Raw genomic sequence first — 21,600 nt, forward strand, 5'->3', positions numbered from 1 at the left:
GGTGAATGCCAGGTCAAAGGGCAGATGTGCCGTTTCACTCTCCCACCAGCCAGGTGGAAAGAGCCTCCTCCCAGGCCTCACTTCCCTCCTCCCTCAGTCTTTGCCCGTCTAACTGGGAAGAAAGTTATCACAGTTGTAGCTGTAATCTGTAGTTCCCTCATTACATGTGAGGTGGAGCCACTTCTCCTTTTCTGTGATTATCTGTTCCTAACCTTTGCCCAGAGCTATTGGGTTCTGAATCATTTCACAGCATCCTCATCTGGCCCAAATGATAGTGGCTCATCTGATGGCAGATCAGATCAGCCATCTGAATCTTAAAAAAATTAAAAAATTGAACCATCTTGCAATAAACCAAATTTAGGTTGAGTCAAATTAACAGTAAATACATTTTTTTACATTTGGTAGCTGTTTTTTTTATCATCCTTTTGTCTTTCCTGCTGCCTCACTGACACATGAACCAGATAGTTATTTAGAATGCGAAATGTCATAAGAGACAAGATTTTGAGAGAAAGCTAACTTTCTCATGGCCTTACAACAGGATTGTTCCATCTCATTAAAATATTCAGTACTGAATTTATAATCCCTAGATTATGGAATAGTTTTAGATGTACAGACAAGCTGAAAAGATAATATAAATTCCTATACCCTTCACCCAGCTTGCCACAACATGGGCATCTACAAAACCAGGTTCCATTTGTCAAGAAATTGGCATTGGTAGAATACTACAAACTACAGTTTGTAGTCAGATTTCACCAGCATTCAATCTGGGGTATCATATTTTATTTACTATATTGGATTTTTAAATTTAAAAAAATTTTAGACTGGTTTTACTTTCACAGCACTGTTAAGAGGGAAAAGGGATATTCCAATATATTCCCCACCCCTGAACATACATAGCTTTCTCATCAACAAGGTAGTGGTGCATAGCTTTCCATTAACAACCTCTCCCACCAGAGTGGTACATTTGTTACAACAGAGCAATTGTAACAGATTGAGCAATTGAAGAGAGAATTAGTTTCTCTTTTTATAAGTTTTTTTTTTAACAATGTAACTTTTTATATGAAGAAATAAAGCACCTTAATTCTTAATGTTTTTAATGGCATGGGATTGTGAAGAGTCAGACTCCACTGAGGGACTTCCCTTTCACTTTTCACTTTCATGCATTGGAGAAGGAAATGGCAACCCACTCCAGTGTTCTTGCCTGGAGAATCCCAGAGACGGGGGAGCCTAGTGGGCTGCCATCTATGGGGTCGCACAGAGTCGGACACGACTGAAGTGACTTAGCAGCAGCAGCACAACATAATGAATAAATGTTGGTTTTACTATTTTTCATCTTTCTATATTTATAGCAACAGTGAGAGATTTTCAGTGTTCTGACAAAATTTCTAAATGTGCTGGAACAATGGTACTTTCCCCTGTTGGTCAGACTTTGCAGGCCCTTTTCTTGGTTTTGCACTGCTGTGCAGTAGGAGCTGCCTGCTGCCTGGCTCGTTAGAAGGGATTTGCTGATGCCCGCTCTGGGTCACTGTGATGGCAGAGGATACCTCATCAGGGACGCTGAAGTGGTATTGACTGTGTGGTTCTGATCCCCAAGGACACAGGGGGACTGTGGGGAGGAGGTGAGGGGGCACATACAGGGGGCCAGTAGCAATGCTGAGAGTAGGGTCTCTGATGGGAGAACAGTGGAGCTGACAGCTCTTGGACCATCCAGAAGAGTGGCTGCCCCGGGTGTATTCCAAGTTTCCCGGTACCAAAGCAGTGATTGTTCAATGCCCATGGTCCAGAATGGACATCTGATAGCTCACAAGAGTGTCCCAGGAGAGGCTGCTTACACCTACAGTACTGCAGGACAGCAAGAGCTAGTTCAGCTCTGATCAGTACAGGCGAGAGGATGGAGCTACTCCCAGCCCTGCCGCTTCCTGGTGACAAGGAAACTGGAGCCTCTGTTCTCTACCCTGCTATGGTCAGAGGATTTGAGATCTTTGAGTGCCCACTCAGAATGTATGTGGGTGGGCTAGGCCTCCCCTTTTCTAGCAGGCGCTTTTCCATTGCTGGTAACCGTGAGTAAAATCTGAATTTGTTCCCACGGAAAAGCGTCTTAAACATCTTCAGAATCTCATATGGGCTCAGTTATGATCTCAAAGCTCAGTGCCACATACAGTACAGGTGAGAGGTGATTTTTGCCTGGAGCTAGTGCTTTTGTTGTCCCCTGTCTGCAGGAAAACCTCAGTGAAGCTTGACCACATGTTTGATTCTGCATGTGCTGGGGCCATCAGATGTCCACAGCCAGTGAAACTTCTGCATGATCAGAGGACCCTGGCAGTTGATCTGATTCTGAGCAGCATTTGGGGTGGGCCAATGGGTGCCAAGTTTCTCACAAATCCAGTCCAGGCGGAATCTGGCTCAGGTATGTGCTTAGTAAATACCAGCTAGGAGAGAAGGGTCTGCTGGCAGGGGTACCAGCAGACAAGAACCATGAAGGGGCACTGGTGATTATTTGGGAGATGTAGAGCTGGACAGAGAGCAGAGAGGACTGGGATGAACTGGAATCTTCTAGGGCTCTTGTTTGGGTCTCTCTCATCTAATCACAGTGACCTTCAGAAAGGGAGGCATTGCTTCACTTTCATCTCCCAGATATTGTGCAAATTTCCCCTGTGACCATCCCTAACTCACGTCCCCACAGAGAAGGAGTTATGGGAGACACAGTCCAGCTTAGCTCGTCGACAGTCTGGAGTCCAGTCCCCTTCATCTGATGGCTACTGGCCCAACTTCTGTGCATTTGCCTGGCATACGGGGAAGAGCAAACTGGAAGATTTTGAGAACAGTTTTTGAGAGGCCAAGCCTGAAGGGAGCATGTCATTCCCATTGCCCAGGGCTGGCAACACAGCCCACCATCCACAGGGGAGGTTGGGAGTAATAAGATGTGGTCACTTCACTCTCAGTACTGCTCCATATTCCTCACGCTCAAATAAGTGCGGATAAGACACAACTATATGTGGCTGTTTTATGTTTAATATCCTATACTATAAAAATACCCGTTTTGGATGACCTCTGTGTCCCTTGAGCTGGGACACAACAGGTGTATACACTCCTGGAGTAAACAGTGAATCATGGAGTTCAGGTTTGAGCAGGAAACTAATATACAGAGAGATAAACAAATATATGGAGAGACTCCATAAACCCTAAATTTTACCACCCAAGATCTCTTTCTTCACTCTTTCCACTGTTCTTTGTGCAGACCTGTTTGTTGAGGGCACAGCAGTAAGGCCAGGTAACAATCACAGGATTGGAGGCACACAAAATGCAACCAACACTCACCTCACAAGTCACTCAGCTTATTGCACACCATCAGGTTACAAAACAGTTTAGTCAAAGTAGGGAGAAAATAGGAAAGGGGGTAACAAATAACTCCAGGAGAAAGTCCCGGAAGGAGGTATCTCAGCATGAGCATCAGTCTCTGGGCCAGCAGTGGGTCCCTTGACCAAGCGTGAGTGGGAAGTGGCTTTCCTCCTGCAGAGCCTCTGGCAGGGCCATCTGGAACAGCACTCAGCAGTGTGGACTTGGGTCCTCCAGCAAAGAGGCATTAAGTCATTTGGCTTAGTGGTCTGAGCTTTTAAGAAGTCAGTCAGTAGGTGTAACAGTTACTCCGGGGGTCTTGTCTCTATCAAACAAATATATGGAGTCAAAGTATATGGAGTCAAATATATGGAGTCAAAGTCACCCCTTCTGTTCCCAGTCTTTCCTAGGATGCTACCAAACAAGTGCCTTATCTCTGTTGACACTCTCAATGTATTACACTTAGACACTCAGAGTCCTATGTTGTACATTCAAAACAACTAATACGGAAATTCACATTTGCCACTGTGACTGCATCTTGAGTTATTTAATGTAGCTTAAATTCTATGAGTTTCACACAAGATGAGTAGGAATCATAACACAGAAGAAGTCAAATCATGAGATCTTCCAGGGTTCCTCTCTGACCAGTCCCTTATTCCAAGAGACTGTCATATCCTCCTCTGTGTGGGCTTGGGCGCTAACCAGCAGCCCCACATCAGGATATGGGCTGGGCCCCATTCACCGTCCCCCAGACCAGTTTCTCTTGGCTGGCTTGGGGCTCTCTCCCTTTGGATCACCTCTTGAGTGAAATGAATGGATACTTCCCTGGTAGAAAGGTCTCTGCTCACCTACTCTCCCCAGGCTTTGATTACACAAGTTCCCTTTTAGTGACAGCTTTCAGGGTTCCTCTGCCTTCCTTGGATGGGCTGTCCCTCAGTCTTTGCCAGCTGTTGTGCTAGGTGGGGCTGGGAGTTTCTGGGGTAAAGCAGGGACCATGTGGGAGAGCCCTCATGATCAGCGCTGCTTCCTGTGTGGCAAGCAGCTTGGGGGAGGATGGATGGGCAGAGGGATGCTGTTTGGGGAACCTGGCCTTCCGCTGAAGAGCCTCTGACTCATGAAGCTATTCAGGGTCATGGAGAGTGAATGGCAGAGCCTTCACCATTGTTACCAGGGAACCCTTCAGGGATGAGGACACAGTTTGAACCACCAGGTCATTAATGGAATAATTGGATAGAGAAATAGGACAGTGTGCCGTTAATACCCTGCAGTCATCTCTCCACTTTGGGCTGATGCCCCCTGACCATAAGTCACCCTTCGTGCATTTCCTGATGACCATTTCATATCATTGCATAACGGATCTATCTATTGCCTAATGAAATGTCCAAAACTGAGTGACATAAGACAACACTTACCAACTCAGTTTTGGTGAGTCAGGAATTTTGGTACAGTTTGTCTCTGGCTTGGAGACTTTAGTGAGGTCGTAGTCTTACCCAAAGACTTGACTGGGGCCAGAGGTGCCCTTCCAGGTGATTCACGACCTCATGGCAAGTTGGTGCTGGCTGCTGGCTGAGGGCCCAGCTCCTCCCCACATGGGGCTCTCCGCAGAGCAGCTTGAGCATCATCATGATATGGTGGCTGGCTCCCCCAGAGTAAGTACCCCAAGAGAGAAAGGCAGAAGCTGCAGTGTGATGACTGACCTGGCCTCAGAAGTTACCCTTGATATTTCTGCAGTGTCCTATTGACTGCATTACTGCATCAACCCTATTCAAAGTGGGCACAGCTGCAGCAGAGCGGGGTCACCAAGATCCCTCTTGGGGCATGGCTGCCACAAACATGCTTCTTGTTGGAGGGGGTCACCCACATCCCAGTGGAGAATCTCCTCCCCCACCCAGGATGAGAGGGCACTTTACCCCCGTTCTTCTTTTCAGCATATTCCACCACCACATGACCCATGGATCATTACACTTGGTCTGCTGCTGTGCTGCCAGGCTTCATCTCTGCCTTCTTGGGCCATTTCTGTACAGCAGAGATCTGGGCTTGGGTCTCCAGGTCCTGATGAGGTCCCCTTGCCAGTCTTCTGCCTTAGGGATGTCAACAAGGGGAAGGGCTGTGCTGGGCGATGGTGGCAGGCACTGTCCTTGCCAGCCTGGACTGGAAGCACTTGGATAATTGATCTACCCCAGGCCAGGCTCTCTTTCCTCACAAAACTCCAACCATGCATCCTGTATTATCTCCATTTTATGAGAAGAATTGGGGCTCCAAGGGGCTTAGTGATGTATGGAGGTGACACACCCCATCAGCCAGGATATGAAACCAGGTACCTCTGAGACATAGGCTGCCCTCTTTTCCATCACCTGCTGACTGAGCTGCTCTGAGTCCACAGTAATGGCTGGGGGCCAGGTGGAACTTATCTTAACGTTGGTCTTCAGATTCCTGGAGAAGATGCACTCATGTATTCTGGAGCTGGACCTGGGTCCAAGGTGGTCCTATCCGTAGGGCCTGGCACATGGTGGATTTCACTGCAATGAGTCATGGAGGTGAGCAAGAGCTTATCAGTGTCTTAGTCGTAGAATTCTTCAAGTCTTTGGTTGAAAGGAAGACTATCTGGAGGTGAAAGTGGGTAGCATCTCTCAGACTACCCCCTTCCAAACAACTGGTAAATATTTAGAAGAACAGAGGGTGGAAGCAAATCCCCTCTCCAGCTGGTGTGGGCATCCCTTGGAAACCCATGGAGAAACATGGCTGTGTGATCTGCCAAGGGGGGTCAGTGTGGACTGGAGAAATTATCTCATTAACTGGCCCCTTCAATGGTCTCATTCGTTATACTCACATGATCCCTGTGTGTGAGGTACTGCCTCTGAGGGGGCTCTATTGTGACCCCCATACAACATGGAAACCAAGGTCCAGAGAAATCTCTTTGCTTTTTAAAAAACATATAAGGCTGGATGAAGAATCCGTCATTTAAACTGGACCAGAATTTGTGGTCTAAGCCTTGTAGCAATCTTGTATCTTCATATATTTACTTTTCACTCTAAAAGTCATGGAGCCCTCTCTGTAGGTGCTAGGAAGGGCTGGATCTGGCTGGAGCAGCCAGATCATCAAATATGGAACAGGTCTCCTCAGGAAATTGGGGTGGAGGTGGCGACTGGCTTCACCCCTGGGAGCACCTTGAAACAATCCACTTTCAATTTTCCAACAGTTTATGGCCATTTTCATTGTTCCCATCCAAGAAAATTCAAGAAAGCCTCTGGTGGCCCATTGGGCCTTTTCTTTGATCTAGGAGCCACAGCCTGTATGGTCTGGAGCCAACCCCACTACTCAGGCACTGCTGCTGCTGCTGCTGCTGCTAAGGCACTTCAATTGTGTCCAACTCTGTGCGACCCCATAGACGGCAGCCCACCTGGCTCCCTCATCCCTGGGATTCTCCAGGCAAGAACACTGGAGTGGGTTGCCATTTCCTCCACCAATGCATGAAAGTGAAAAGTGAAAGTGAAGTCGCTCAGTCGTGTCCGACCCTTAGCGACCCCATGGACTGCAGCCTACCATGCTCCTCCATCCATGGGACTTTCCAGGCAAGAGTACTGGAGTGGGGTGCCATTGCCTTCTCCAACTCAGGCACTGAACCCACTAGATACCCACTGAGTGCCCCCTCTCTGAAGGTTTGAGAGACGGGCACCTGGAAGTCTGCTTAGAAAAACAGATAGAGGCAGAGGCAGGACGGCTGTAGCCTCCACACCCGGAACCACTTGGGGCACGCAGAGCAGTCTGTTAAACTTTAAACCACCTTGCGGCCAGCATCGCCTGGTCCTCGGACAGCATTCCAGCCGGTTGGGGCTGTATCTTTTTGTATGTGAGGCAAGGGAAGAACCAGTGCGGAAATGCAAATGCACTATCGTTTAGTGACCCATATTGCGAAAACCAGCAAAAGGAAGTTGTGTTTTGCTGCTGCCTGAAGTCAGTCCTGGAGAGAAGTACGTGCGCCACAGAAGACAGGTGAGTGGTGCTGGCTCTGGGGTCTTTGCCAGCCCAGAGAGCCTCTGCTGGTCCCGTAAGGGGCACTTCTGGGGTCAGGGAAAGTTGAGAGCAGTAGTCATTTGGGGTCGGATGTCTGTAAGGCAGGAAGCTGCCGTGGTGGCGCCGAGCGGTGTCTTGTGTCCCTTTTGTCTTCCTGTGGTGCCTCTGGCATGATTTGTAGCAAGTCGTTGAGCAGTGAGTGAGCACACTGCTGAGTGTCCTGTGGCAGTTTAGACTCTAGCAAAGATGAACTTGAGGGCCGGGGTCCCCGAATAGACTGGACCTATGGAGGAAGGATAAGTGGTCCCAAACACAGTCCCTAGAGACTGTGGGGCTTCAGAAGATTCCGCTGCAATCTGCATTTTAGGTCCTGACAGGGCCTGTCTATGATGGGCTGCTAGGAGGGAAGACTGAGCCTGTCAGGGCCTCTTCCGAACCTCATACTGTGCCCAGAGAGTGCAGGGTGGTGGCCAGGCCACCTTGACCTCCGGGAGGTGGCCAGGCCACCTTGACATCGGGGAGGGTGATGGGGAGCCATGGGGTACCAGAGGCAGCTGTGTTTGTGCTGGTTGTACTGAGGGGGCATGTTCTAGGGCACGACTGTACCCAGAGCACTAGGCTCCCAGGACCCTGTGGCGTTTGCAGTGTGGGAGTCCCTCTGATTGCAGACCATCAGCCCGTTTACAGTTTCTCGGGGTCAGTGAGGTGCTGTGGATTCCCCTTGGGAGGTGGAAAGATGGGTCTGGGGTTTTCACTGGAGGAGGGAACCGAGGAGTATGTGGCAGCAGGTAGCTGGTATCCTGGTGATGTTCATGGCCCACGGGGACATTTGGCTTGCAGTCCCTCCCCCAGCTCTGTGACTATGGGCCACTGATTCTACCACCCAACTTTCCCATATGTGAAGTGGGATCTGAGTGGTACCAGGCTCCAGAGGTGAGCACAGCCCTGGGAGGCTGGGTGTGCTCAGGGAAGCTCTGCTGTTACTCACACTAGTCCTCAGACAAATCCCACGGTGACTTTGCTCCACCACTCTTTTAGGAGAGGAAGCTGAGGGCCACAGAGAAACTGAGGCCCATCACTTGCCCCAGACCATGGACTGTAAGCTGACAACCTGGGCCCAAACTCAAACCTTTGGAGCCTGAAAATTTGATTGGCAAGTGGCCCTGGGGCTGGGTGGGGCTGGGTGCTGAGGGGAGGAAGTGGTTTGTCTTCGGCTGGGTAGTTGCAGGAGGCCAAGGCCCTGGTTCCGCAACTTGCGCTGACGTCTGTTTCCACACAAAACCAGCACCTCTGAATATGCAGTGGCCCCCAAAGCTGGACAGGACTCTATGCTCTGCACACACAGAAGCCTAGACTGCAGTAGGTCTGTTGAGGTTAGAGCTGAGATGAGGTGTTGAGCAAGGCCCCAGAGGAAAGGTGAGGCCTTTCTGCCCTGAGCCCCTTGAGAGCCTAGGGTGGGGGTTGTTGCTGGACTCAGAACAATGATCACAGAAGAGTCTCCAGGAGCACACCAGGATCACGGTCAAGTGCCAGGAGCACTTGTCTTGCTGCATCTTTGCCATCTGCTCCAGGTGGGCTCTGATGACCCCACTGACAGATGAGGAAACAGGTCCATGGAAAAGGGGATGAGCCTGGGAGTAAAAATGTAACCTTCAAGCAGTATTGACCATAGCACAGATGTGAAACCCAAACCTGAATGGGGTGTCACTCACCTGCATGACCCCTGGCTGCCTACAGCTATGAGATCCATCCTGGCTCCAACCCCCAAATCCTGTCCCCTCCCCTCTGGGCTCACACACCTAGGCACACTGCCACCTCTTCAGATGGCATGACTCACTCTTGTTTGCTTTGTGCCCTTCCCTCTGTCTGGGACACTGGTCCCTCTGCCTGTGATACTGCTCTCTCTGTCTGAGATATTGTTCCCTCTACTTAGGATGCTGTTTCCTCTGTCTGGGTTCCTGTCCCCTGTCTGAGCCCCTGTGTGTGGTGGTGATGACTGGTTGCCTAGGTTCCCAGTGAAGTGGATGGTAACCTACCTTGTACATCAGTTCTACGGGGTTTTGTGGGGGCTACTTGGAGCCCCTTGGTGCCCAGGACACAGAGCTCTTGCTGGTACAGCCATGCGGCTTTGGGGAGGTGAATCCACCATCTAGGCCTCCGTTTCACTGTAATTACCTGACAGGGTCACTGTGCAGTTAGATGAGATGATGTGGGGCTGTCAAGTGACGGACGGTAGGAGATGGAGTTTAACCTTCTGTAATCTTGATTTGCATTTTGTATTTTCAAAAATTTGGACTTGACTAAAGCATATTTTTGTAGGGCTATGTAAAAGTACATATTAGAAGGAAATAAAACTGACGTGCTGATTCAAATTCATCTATTCACTTACTCACTGAACATGCTTACTGAGCCCTGCTATTTGCCAGGTGGCAGACCACACGAAGGAGGTAAGATTTCCACCTGTGTGGTCTGCAGCCGGCGGGGAGTGGAGTGGGGAGGTGTGGGTGAGCCTGGCAGGTGGGAGCTATGGAGGAGGGGGTTCTCTTCTGAGGAAGGCCTATCACAGAGCAGGGAATGAGCGCGGGGAGCTGGGCTAGGCTGTTCCTCCAGAGGGAGGGCCTTGAAAGCCCCCCAAAGTGGCTCAGTGTGGAGGGAGAGGCAGAGTCATGTCTGTGTTAGGGTTTTCAGTATCAACTGGAAGCTGTTGGAAAGTTCTTATCCATTTTGATTCATTGCTTTTTTAAATAAAAATTTTAAACACAATCAAAAGTAGAGTGGAATATTTGTGAGCCCAGGGTGCCCCATGGGAGAGGTCAGAATGGAACAAGGAGCCCCTGTTGCCTCATCCTGAGTGTGGGCCTAGGGATCTTGGATGCTGTGGGGATAAACTCTTTTCCCAAAAAACTTTATTATAAAACATTTTAAAAATACAGCAAAGCTCCAATAATTTTGCAGTGCTCACTCCTGGGATTCTACTTGCTTTATCATACATCTAGCTGCCTATGCAAGAAAGGATTTTACTTTTTATTTCCAAGGTTGTGATTTTATTTCTGTAGTTGCTTTTGATGTATGGCAATGCATAGTGTCTGTAGTATTTATATTTGTTCTCCTTCTAGATAAAAGTAAAAACAGAAACAAAATATGAATCAGAAATAAACATAAAAATTTAAAAATAGAAAAAAAAAGGAAATAAAGAAGAATAGGAAATATACACATAAGCAAAAAGATTAAGTTGAAGCAGTACAGGGACTTCCCTGGCAGTCCAGTGGTTAAGACTCCACGCTTTCACTGCAGGGGGCATGGTTTGGAGCCTGGGTTGGTGAACTGAAATCCCTCATGCCATGCAGCACGGCCAAAGAAGAGAGAAAGAAACATCACAGTGATCTGTTTCCCAGACACACCTGCCTGCATACAGCGCAGCTCTGCACGTGGGCCTTCTAGTCACAGCTCCTTACACTGTACCCAGTGCGTTCTCGGGCTTGCTTTCGCTGAACTTCTGTTAACTCAGCTCTGGGCACATGTTATCACTACTGGGCTCATTGTGTGATTTTGCCAACTCCTACTGTAGCTGAATAGGCCCTGTGATGGGGAACTAGGAGCTTCAGGTGATGCTAATGGCTGGAGGTCATCAGCCTGGTGAGGTGTCCTGCCCATCTTTGTCTGTTAGGATCACTAAAAAGCGATGATATAGCCAGTTGGAGGTAGAGTGTTGTGTGCTGCCTCGGGCTTTAAGAACCTTTGTGGGACTGTTGTTGGGTCCAGTGCTGTTGACCAGTCTCCTTTCCTCCTCGCTCTGCTAGCCCCATCCTGCCTTGAAGTCCCATTGACCCCCACTGAATTTTGAAGCATATGGCACCCCAGTGTCTGTGTCCATGTCTGGGTTCTCAGCACACAGGATGGAGACCACAGACTGTACCAGCCAGAGCATTTCCTAGGCTGAGGCCCCAAGACAAGTATTGTGCTTCTGGATCCTAACTCTGGAGTGCAGGCACCTCTGGGTCATGGAGCAGCTTTGCAGACATGCCATCGATTGTTGCATCTGGCAGGGCCTGCACAACCAGACCTTTGTCACTGCTGATAGAGCCTTGTAGGTTTCTGCAGCCTTATCCCCCAGCCTGCAACCTGCATGTAGGTGTGTGCAGCATAGCAGTTTCTTGTATTGCCCCATGGTGCTCTCAGTACTATTTGGATTACCTCCTTCACGTAACCAACCACCCCACTGAGCACTATCATCTCTCACGATTCTGGGACTGGTGGGATGCATTCCAGTGGCCCTCATTCAGGGTTTCTCTGGGACTGTAGCCAGTCAGGGCTAGAACTGTTTCAAAGGCTTCCTCTCAGGCTCATACGTCTGATGGCTGCTGATAGCTGTCATCTGGGGCCCCATGTTCCGGGGCTACTAAGCCATGTCAGTGACAAAGCTGTGGAGATGCCTGCCCACCTGGGGCCTCCAAGGTACCAGGTGACAGGCAGCAAGTGAGATGGGCATAGTGTTGATTTTAGTGGGAGCTCCTGCACTGTATCCGTAGTGGGGACGTCCAGCGTCAGGTGGAGCGGAATTGTGGCCCATATGCAGGACTATCCCTGCCTGTCTCAGGCAGCTGCCAAGCAGTTTGGGGACTCCAGGGCAGGGACCACACCCCTCCTGCCACCCTATCCATTGGCTGCACAATGCACTCGGTAGTGGGGCACATTTAATTTCTCTGTACTTCTCCAGTCCCCACACCTCTCCTGGTCCCAGGTTTGGGGCCTTTGATACTGGCTGGTGGCAGCCTTGGGTGTCAGGGGCACTGGGCCCTGGGCTGAGTTCAGTAGCTGGGCTCTCTCAGCTCAGAGAGCTCGGGGCTTCGAAGAGAGAGGTGAGTGGCTGGGAAGACAGAAATGACAAATGCTCCTTGGCTCCTGCATGGTTTTACATCTTTGGCCTTGGGCATGTCAGAATGAGCCTGGAACCCAGTCCAGGGGGTTCAGAGCAGCATGTCTGGTAGACTCAGCTCCTGGGTGCTGATTCCCCTAGGCCACATGGTCAGGATCAGCTTTGGCATCCTTGTCTGAGACATGGAATGTCACCCACCTTGGTGACTACAACTGAGCAAGCATACAAAAGCGCTCAGCATGTCCCCAGGCACATGGAGTATGTGTGTGTGTGTAATTGGATGTATGTTTATGTGTGTCTGTGTGTGCATGTGCATGTGTGTAAGTGTGTGTGTTTACATGTGTGTGTGTGGTGGGCACCCTTGCACGTGTGTGTCCTCGACCCTAACCCTCCCTCAGCCCTCCGCTCCTCTGAGCTGTGAGGAGGGGAGGCTATAACTGGACTGGCCTGTCCTGCGCTCACCTTGGCCTTAGAAAGGGAGACCAGCTGAGGCTGCGGGCTGTACCCTGCAGCTTCCTAGTCAGATTAGAGGGTGGTCTCAGCTCTTCTGCAACCAGAACCGCCCTCCACCAGGTACTCTGCTCCCTGGAGGGCATCTTTATGCCGAGCCCTGGGTTTCCCAGTCTGGCCAAGCCTTGATCAGCTGCCCTTGCACAAAAACCCTTGGAAGGTAAGATGGCCACACCTGAAGGACCTCCAGAGAAAGGGTACAATTCCTCTCCTTGACGGGGATCCAGGGAAGCCAGGCTGCTGCAGCCTCCCCAGGCTCTGGGCCTGCCACACTCCTTACCACTGTTCTTTGCATAGTTCATTGTCCCTTCTGTAACAAGGAAAATGACACTGGTGAATGTTAGCAACTCACCAAGTCTGTGTAACTCAGAGGTATCACCTTCCCTGAAGTATAGTCAGCATACAATTAACTGCATATTTAAGACGTATGATTGGATGTTCCAACATATACACACGTACACACACACATGTGATGAGCACATCTGTCAACTCTGCAAGGCTTCCTTGTGTTCCATTGTAACCCCCACACCGCACCTACCCCTCCATCCAGGCAACATCCTGGTCTGCTTTCTGGCATCACATGTTAGGGTACATTTCCTAGAATTCTATGTAAATGGAAAAAAAAGTAGGCACCTTTTTCTTTGTCTTTTTTTCACTTGAAATAATTTTTTCTAGATTCATCCTTATTATTGAGAAGTATTCCCTTTTCCCCTCAGTGATCCAAGGGCTTGTGTAGAATTGATATCAACTTTGGTCATTTTTTTTTCTCAAGTATTTTTCAAGCTCACTCCTTTTTTAACACTCCACATATGTATTCTGGTTACACACATATTATGCTGTTCATAGTTTTTCTGCATCTCACAATTCATTCTCTCTCTTTCATTTTAGAAAGCTTCTATAGTCTCTCCAAACTCACTAATTTTTCTTCTTTAATATCTAATCTGCCATCAGTCCCTTCCAGGGGGTTTTGATCTCACATCTTGTGGTTTCCATCTTTAGAAATTGGATATGCATCTTTTTTTATTTTCCATGTCTCTGCTGACCTTTTGAATATACAGCAGGTACTGCTGCTGTCTTAAAGACCTTGTCTGCTAATTCTAGCATCTGTATCAGATATGGGTCAATTTCAATTCATTGACTTTTCCTCCTCACTGTGGGTTGTGTATATCTGCCCTCTATGTCTGGTAATTTTTGGTTGGATTCCAGACACTGTAGATTTCACCTTATTAGATTCTGAATATGTCTGTGCTTCCATAATTGCTCTGGAGCATTGTTTAGCGATGCTATTAAGTTGCTTGTTAACAGAGGGACTTGCCTGTTAAAATTCGTCAGTGTTTGTTAGGTGGGACCTGAGTAGAGCTCACTGTGGGGCTAATTATGCACCCACACTGAGGCAAGACCCTTCCAAGTTAGCTAAGTCCCTGTGGGTACTGGGGTTTTCAATCTGGCTGGTGGAAACAGGTTTACTCCCTGCCTTGTGTGAGCCTGAGTTGGCGTTCCCTCTGATCCTCTCTGGTAGTTCTCTCTCAAGTCTTGTAGTTCCCTTGCACACGCACTGAGCTATCCCGAGGGCCCCCGTCAGTCTCCGTGTTCCCTCACTGCAGATCTCTCTCTAGCCCTCTACCCTGTGACGTCCAGCTGCTTTGGTGTTCCTGGATGCCCAGGTCTGTCTCCTCACTCAGGGGTCGACCTGGGATCCCCTTCTCCAGGCAGAAAGTTGGGGTGACGGAGGGCTCACTGCACATGTTTCCACCTTCAGAAGCACTGCCCTTTGCTGCCTGCTGTAAGGTGTCTCTCAAACTGCTGTTTTGTGTGCTTTATCCATGATTTAGTTGTTTCAGGTGAGAGAGTAGCTCCAGTTTATTCAATCTTGACCAGAACCAGGAGGCCCTGAGGTGTGATTGCAGCAGGCTCAACCTGGCACCGGATGGCGGCATTAGACATGCCAAAGCTGAGTGTGTGGCCTGAATTCCATCTGGCATATTTTTACTGCTGTGTCATGTCTGATTTCTGGAAACTGGAGATTATCTTCTGTGCTATGAGAAGAATGCAGCAAAGCATGCATTTTCTGTTTAGAAATATTGATATTCCTCCCCATTAAGTTCTTGAGGAATGTGGCAGTAGCAATACTAAATGTGCACCCTGCACTGATTTTGGAGTCACTTGACTCAGAAGAAATCTGATTACACTGGGAGACAAGAGGGCAGGAGACCCACAGGGGCTGGATCTTTGCTTGGCTTCTGGGGCCTCACCAGCCCTCAAGGCCATGTGCGTGCAGAGGTGGGTCACACTTCTCTTCTGAGCACACTCTGCCAGGAGGCCCTTCTGTTGCATGGGTGACCAAGGGTCAGGCTTCAGGACACCTTTTTGATTGTGTGTCTGGAGGGGAGGGGGACCTGTGCCTCCACTGATGGTTCTTTATTTTGTTTAGTGAGGGAGGAAGACCATGTGTGAAGAAGCCACTGACAGCAGTTGATTGCTTGTGACTGTGAGCACAAGGAGTGCATGTGTCTGGGAGGGCCTGCTGGGTCCCCTGAGTCATGATGGCACTGCACACTTGAAGGGACCCTTTCTCCCTGAGTCATGGCATGGCTGGGGACAAGCTCAATTCTGGCCCCAGTTTTAAGCCAGCCCTAGAGGCAATGGCAAGCCACTCCAGTACTCTTGCCTGGAAAATCTCATGGATGGAGGATCCTGGTAGGCTGCAGTCCATGGGGTCGCTACTAGTCGGACACAACTGAGCGACCTCACTTTCACTTTTCACTTTCATGCATTGGAGAAGGAAATGGCAACCCACTCCAGTGTTCTTGCCTGGAGAATCCCAGGGATGGGGGAGCCTGGTGGGCTGCCGTCTATGGGGTCGCACAGAGTCGGACACGACTGAAGCGACTTAGCAGTCGTAGCAGCAGCAGTAGAAGCTGCTACATGCCACGGCCGTTGTCGTACATGTTTCCCTGGGCTGGGGGCCAGGGAATCAGCCGTGCTCCATCTACCCATAGGCCTCTACGACCTGCTCAGGGGTCCCCTGCACTGAGCGGTGGCCTGAAGCTGCCCTTTCATCTTCTCCCTGGAGAACTAGGTCTGTCACCCAGGTTGCTCTAAGTGCCAGTGGAGGACGTGGTTAACGTTCTCTTTTCACCTTTTTTTTTTTTAGAACCTCGTGAACTGCTCCACTTCAAAACTGCTGGGCAAGAAAAAGATTTTCAGCAAATCCTGCCCCCCCTCAGTCTCGTGCAAGGCCTCGGCTGGCCAACCCAAAGGACCCAGAAAGCAGCTGGCAGGGAGCCTGGCACCTGCCCTTCACCTCAGTGCCCTGTGGAGTCTGCCAGCCTCAGGTAACCCACCTGTTGCCCAGGAATAAGTGGCTGCTGTTCCTGGTCCCTGACTCCTCTGCAGCTCCACTCTTCAAGTAGAAGATTTGGGGGGATCTCAGTCTCCTGCAGTCTAGTCTCACCTTTGACCCTCTCTGTGCAGGTCTGACACTTGACTGACTGACACTCGAAGGGGCGTTTCCTCCACAAGGTTTTCCAGAAGAGGCACCATGTGAGAGCATGAAACAGCCCCAGTGCGTAAACGCAGCAGCAGGAGGAATTTGGGAGCAAGATCCAGGCTCCTCAGCCCCTGGGTCTCTGGAAAGTGTCAGGTCACCTGTCAGACAGAATATCTACAGTGATATTGAGGGAGGGTCCTGATGGGGATCCTGCCTCACCTCAGAGCTACCTTGAGGATAGTGTCACGGATGCCAGAGCAGGGTGCAGACCAGATCCACTGTGCCCAAGATGGCTACTGCTATTATTTTATGCGTTTATTTCTAATTCATCGAGGAGCAGGTAGCTTCATGATACAGGATTCATTCCTCCCTCTCCTGTCTTTTTCTTTCACCCTCTTTTTTCTTTCCTTTCTTCCTCCTTCCTTCCTTCGTCTCTTTCTTTCTCCCTCTCTCCCTCCCTCCATCCCTCTCTCTCTTCCTTCTTTCTTTATAAAGAAATTAACTTTTAAAACAAAATGCTTTGTGTTTGCCATTGCCCGAAAACCAGCTGAGGCTGACAGGGGTGCTCAAGTGCAGCTGCATGTTGACTTTCTCCAGAGGGCCCTCCCTGGGGGCTGGTCCACAGCCCAGCTGGCATTGACTGCACTCATTTCTCCCTGACAGGAAGCCCCCAGCCAGCTCCTCACAGAGATCAGAGAACTCAGCTTTGAGGATGGAGCCAGGAAGGGGGTCCTCAACACCCCCGGCCCCCAGTGCCACCATGGAGGAGCCAGATGCTGGGCCTAATAACTCCTCCCTGGAGCAACCAAGCACAGACCCAGGGAAGCTCCCAGCGCTCCCTGTCGGGCCTGGAACTCACCACGGGGAGCTTGCCTCTGGGAGCCCTGGCAGCCAGGCCTCTGCTGGGGACATGAGCTCAGTGGGTGAGGCCAGCAGCTCTAAGATCCCTAACCGGGACAGCGGGATAGACAGCCCATCCTGCAGCGTGGTCAGCGAGCACTTCTGTGAGGACAGCGGCGAGGCGGGCCCAGGTACCATCATCAAAGGGCCACACCCGGGAACAGCCCTGGGCAGCAAGTCTCCACAGGAGGAGGCTGATAGCGATGCAGGCGAGGGGAGCAGTGAGGAGCCAGACCCTGAGAACAACCCTTCTAAGGTTGACATGGATCCAGCCAAGGTAGGTCACCTTCCTGTACCAGGTGTCAGGGGCTGCAGGGCCCTCCTCTGAGGGTATTGGAGGTCCATAGGGCCATCACTTACTTACATCACTTACTGGTGCCAGTAGCAGGGTGCACACTCAAACACCACTCTCAAAGAAGCCCCCACAATGGGTTGGTGGGCAGGCCCGAGGGCAGGACCATGCAAGCAGGGGTCTCCCCAACACATCAGGCAATGATGTCTCTCCTAAGCCTCAGTTCCATGGCCACACAGTGTCCCAGTCTTAATGCAAACAGCGCTGCCACCAGCTCTGTTCACCAATGCTTGCTGCCTGCCTTGCAGAGCCCCCATGAAGAAGGCAGCATGGTTATCATGTTGTTTTATGAATGGGAAAACACTAGTGTTGCACATGGGGTGTACAGAGGCAGGAAGGGAGCCCAGGCATGGGAGTAGAGCCCCATGCAGATGGCCCAGGGAAGCAGGTATGCTCATGCATGTGGCTCAGTGTTAGAGAAAGCTCATCTGTGTCCCTTTAGCATTTGGGGCTCTGGGCTCTGCACTGGGACTCATGGGGACATGGGAGTAAAGCTGATAGCCCTGGCTTAGAGGGACTGCATGTGCATGGGAGGAGAACAGCATAGGTAAGCTGCAAGTGACTAGGTCTCAAGAGAAGCACAGGCGGCCTTTGGTTGGAGATGGTATTGACAAACATGGCTGCATCAAGAGGCAGGTTTGTGGGCAAACGGCAGCCACAGGCCTATGCTGTTGTAAGCCAAAGTCTCAGCAAGTGGGCTGGGGGCATATTTTAATCTAGGTTTTATTATTATTCAGAAATGACAAAGCCAACAAATCAGGAAATGACTTATGTGTAAAGACAGTTTATTACTCATAGCTCATGAAAAGAGGGGGTACATGATACCAAGGAGAACCAGAGAGAAACTCACCAGGGTGGGTCAGGAGACAGAGGGGTTGGAAATTGTGAGCAAGAATCTTTTTTAATCACTTAATGATTTTTTTTTAATTGAAGTATAGTTGATGTACAAGTACTATTTAAGTTACAGTAGAGTCTTGATTGTGATTTCTGATGAGATGGATGGGTGAGACAGAGTAAGCAGGCTTAAGATTGGCCAGTCTGAATAATTTCAGTGGGCTCTGTGTACAGGGGCTGTCCCTGGATACCTCACACCTGGTCCTGTGTGATTCAGAAAAGATGGTTGGATGTGGGCTCTGGATGGGTTGGTTTGCACTTGAAAGACACTTTTTGTCTTGCTGGTGAATTCTTTATATCTCTAGGAATTAGTGTATCCTGGGAGGGACAGTATCTCCAGGGTCAGCAAGGCCCCAAAACTTTGGTATTAAGATAATATTGGTCTTGTAGAATGAGTTAGGCAGTGTTCCTCATTCTTTGAATTTTTTGGAAAAATTTGAGAACAATTGGTGTTAATTTCCCAGTGAAACCATCTGGTCCTGGGCTTTTCTTTGTTGGGAAGTTTCTTTATTGTTTATTTAACCTCCTTATTTGTTATTGGTCTGTGCATATTTTCTATTTCTTCATGATTCAGTCTTGGTAGATTGTGTTTCTAGGAATTTATCTATGTCTTCTTCTAGTTTATTCAACTGTTGGCATTTAATTGTCCGTCTCTATGATTGTATTCTGTGGTATCGGTTGTAATGTTTCCTCTTTCATTTTATTTATTTGATTTCTATCTCATTTTTTTGGTTTGTCAATTTTGTTCATCTTTTCAAAAAACAATTCTTAGTTTTTTTTTTTTTTTTTTTTAGTGTATTTCTACTCTCTGTTCCGTTTATCTCTGCTCTAATCTTTTAGTTACTTCCTTCTGACTCCCTTGAGTTTAGTGTGTTATTTTTCTAATCTTGAGGTACAAAGTTAGGTTGTTGATTTGAGATCTTTCCTCCTTATACATGCATGCATTTACAGCTATAAATGCCCCTCTTAGCGCTGCTTTTCCCACATTCCATAAGCTTTGATATGTTGTGTTTTCATTTTCATTTGTCTCAAGCTATTTTCTAATTTCCTTTGCAACTTCTTTGACTGTTGTTTAAGAGTGTACTATCTAATTTCCAGAAATCTGTGGATTTTCCAGGTTTTCCTGTGCTATTGGTTTCTAGTTTCATTCTGGTGTGATTGGAAAAGATAAATCATATGATTTCAATCTTCTTCAATTTGTTAATATTTGTTTTGTGGCCTAACACATGGTCTGATCTTGAGGGTTTCCATGTGCACTTGAGAAGAATGTATGTTCTGCCATTATTAGATGGAGCGCTCTACATATGTCTGTTAGGTTCATTCGGACACTGTTGTTCAAATCCTTTGCTTCTTTATTGATATTTTGCATGTCCTATCCAGTATTGAAAGTACTGAAGTCTCCTCCTACTGCTATTTTGTTGTAATCAGCTTCTTTCTTCTAATCTGTCGAAGTTTGCTTCATATATTTAGGTGTTATGAGGTAAAGAACCTGCCTACAATGCAGGAGACCCAGGTTGGATTCCTGGTTTGGGAAGATCCCCTGGAGGAGGAAATGGCAACCCACTCCAGTATTCTTGCCTGGAGAATCCCATGGACAGAGGAGCCTGGTAGCCTACAGTCTACGGGGTTACAAGAGTCGGACATGACTCAGCAAGTAAACCACCCCCACCATGAGGTTTAATGCATATTTATAATTTTTCTATCTTCTTGGTGAATTGATCCTTTTATCGTTATATAATGTCTTTGTATTGTGTAAGGTTTTTTATTTAAAGTCCATTTTGTCTGATGTAAGTAGGCCACTCCTGATCTATTTGTTGACCATTTCCATGAAATATCTTTTTACATCTTTCAGCCTATGTATATCCTTAAGTCTAAAGTGAGTTTCTTCTGTGTGTTTAGTCACTCAGTTATGTTTGATTCTTTGTGACTCCATGGACTGTAGCCTGCCAGGTTCCTCTGTCCATGGAATTTTCCAGGCAAGAATATTGGAGTGGGTTGCCATTTCCTCCTCCAGATCTTCCCAACCCAGGGATCAAGCTCTCCTCTCCTGCATCTGCTGCTTTGGCAGGTTGATTCTTTACTACTGAGCCACCTTGGAAGCCCGAGTTTCTTGTGGGTAGCATATAACTGAATGCTATTTTTTTTTAAATCTGTTCAACCAATCCATATGTCTCGATTGGGGAGTTTAAATTATTTTACATTTAAAGAAATTACTGATATGGAAGAACTCACTATTGCCTTTTTCATTGTTTTCTATATGGTTTGTAACTTTTTTGTCCGTCTCTTACTGCTTTCCTCTTTTAAGTTTAACTGACTTTTTTGTAATAATATGCCTTGATTCCTTTCTCATTGCCCCTTGTGTATATTCTATATATTTTTTCTATTGCAATTACATAAAATATTTAAAGTTATAGCATTGTATTTTAAGCTGGTAAAAACTTACTTCAATGGTAAACAAAAACTCTGCTTTACAGCTGTCCTTACCAGATGATCTATGTGTTATCACAAATGACATGTTTATATGTCCAGTATGCCCTTTCACATAGATTTAGAGTTTTTAAAAGTTTTTGTCCTTTTTGTGTTATTTTGTACGAAAAATTATGATAGTGTAGGTTATTATATCATATTTGTTCATGCATTTATTTTTATTGAAGAACTTTATATTCTTGTATAACTTCATGTTGCTATCTACCATCTTTTCACAACTTAAAGGACTTCCTTCAGCATTTCTTGTATAGCAAGTCTAGTGATAATGAACTCTTTATCTTTTGCTTATTTGGGAAAGTCTTTATTCTTCACTTTTGAAGAACCACTTTGTTGAATAAGGTATTCTTGCTTCACAGTTTTGTGTTTTTTTTTCATCTTTAGCACTTTAAATATGATATCCCACTGCCCCCCTCCCCCACCTTTTTTGATAATAGGTCCCACTGTGGTTCTTTGGGTTTGTCCTAGTTGGAGTTCCATGAGATTCTTGAATTTGTATCCATTTCATTTGGGAGACATTTTCAGCCAAAAATTCATCAAGTAAACTCTCTGCTCTTTTTACTCTCTTCTTCTGGGACTCCCATAATGCATATATGGTCAATTTGATAGTATTCCATAAACTTCTTAGGCTCTCTTTGCTTTTCTTCATTGTTTTTCTTTTTGTTTCTCTGACTTTCAAATGACCTAGATTGAATTTTTTAGTCTAGTTATTGAAATGTTCAGCTCTAGAATTTCTGTTTGCGT

The 21,600-nt window shown here is 47.9% G+C and overlaps 1 protein-coding gene across 19 annotated transcripts in view; it reads left to right on the plus strand.

The window, feature by feature from the left end:
* The window catches only part of FGD3 (FYVE, RhoGEF and PH domain containing 3), a 65,453-nt gene that overhangs the window by 16,580 nt on the left and 27,273 nt on the right, over window positions 1-21,600 (plus strand). For 8 of the 19 annotated variants that reach the window (XR_015169238.1, XR_015169239.1, XR_015169236.1 and 5 more), the window contains exons 1-4: window positions 7,288-7,329; window positions 15,891-16,071; window positions 16,211-16,301; window positions 16,890-17,403. Coding sequence is in view for 13 of the 19 variants with exons in the window: in XM_086414428.1 (XP_086270554.1) it covers window positions 16,288-16,301; window positions 16,890-17,403 (528 nt within the window). In the remaining 6 variants the exon portion in view is untranslated. Of the gene's footprint in view, window positions 1-7,287; window positions 7,330-15,890; window positions 16,072-16,210; window positions 16,567-16,889; window positions 17,404-21,600 lie in introns of those variants that run through there. The other 11 variants (XR_015169241.1, XM_086414432.1, XM_086414434.1 and 8 more) reach the window with 6 other exon arrangements.

Source organism: Bos grunniens, chromosome 8 (assembly GCF_055505025.1).
Source record: "Bos grunniens cultivar Pamir isolate PY7600 chromosome 8, Bosgru_T2T1.0, whole genome shotgun sequence".
Lineage (NCBI taxonomy): Eukaryota > Metazoa > Chordata > Mammalia > Artiodactyla > Bovidae > Bos > Bos grunniens.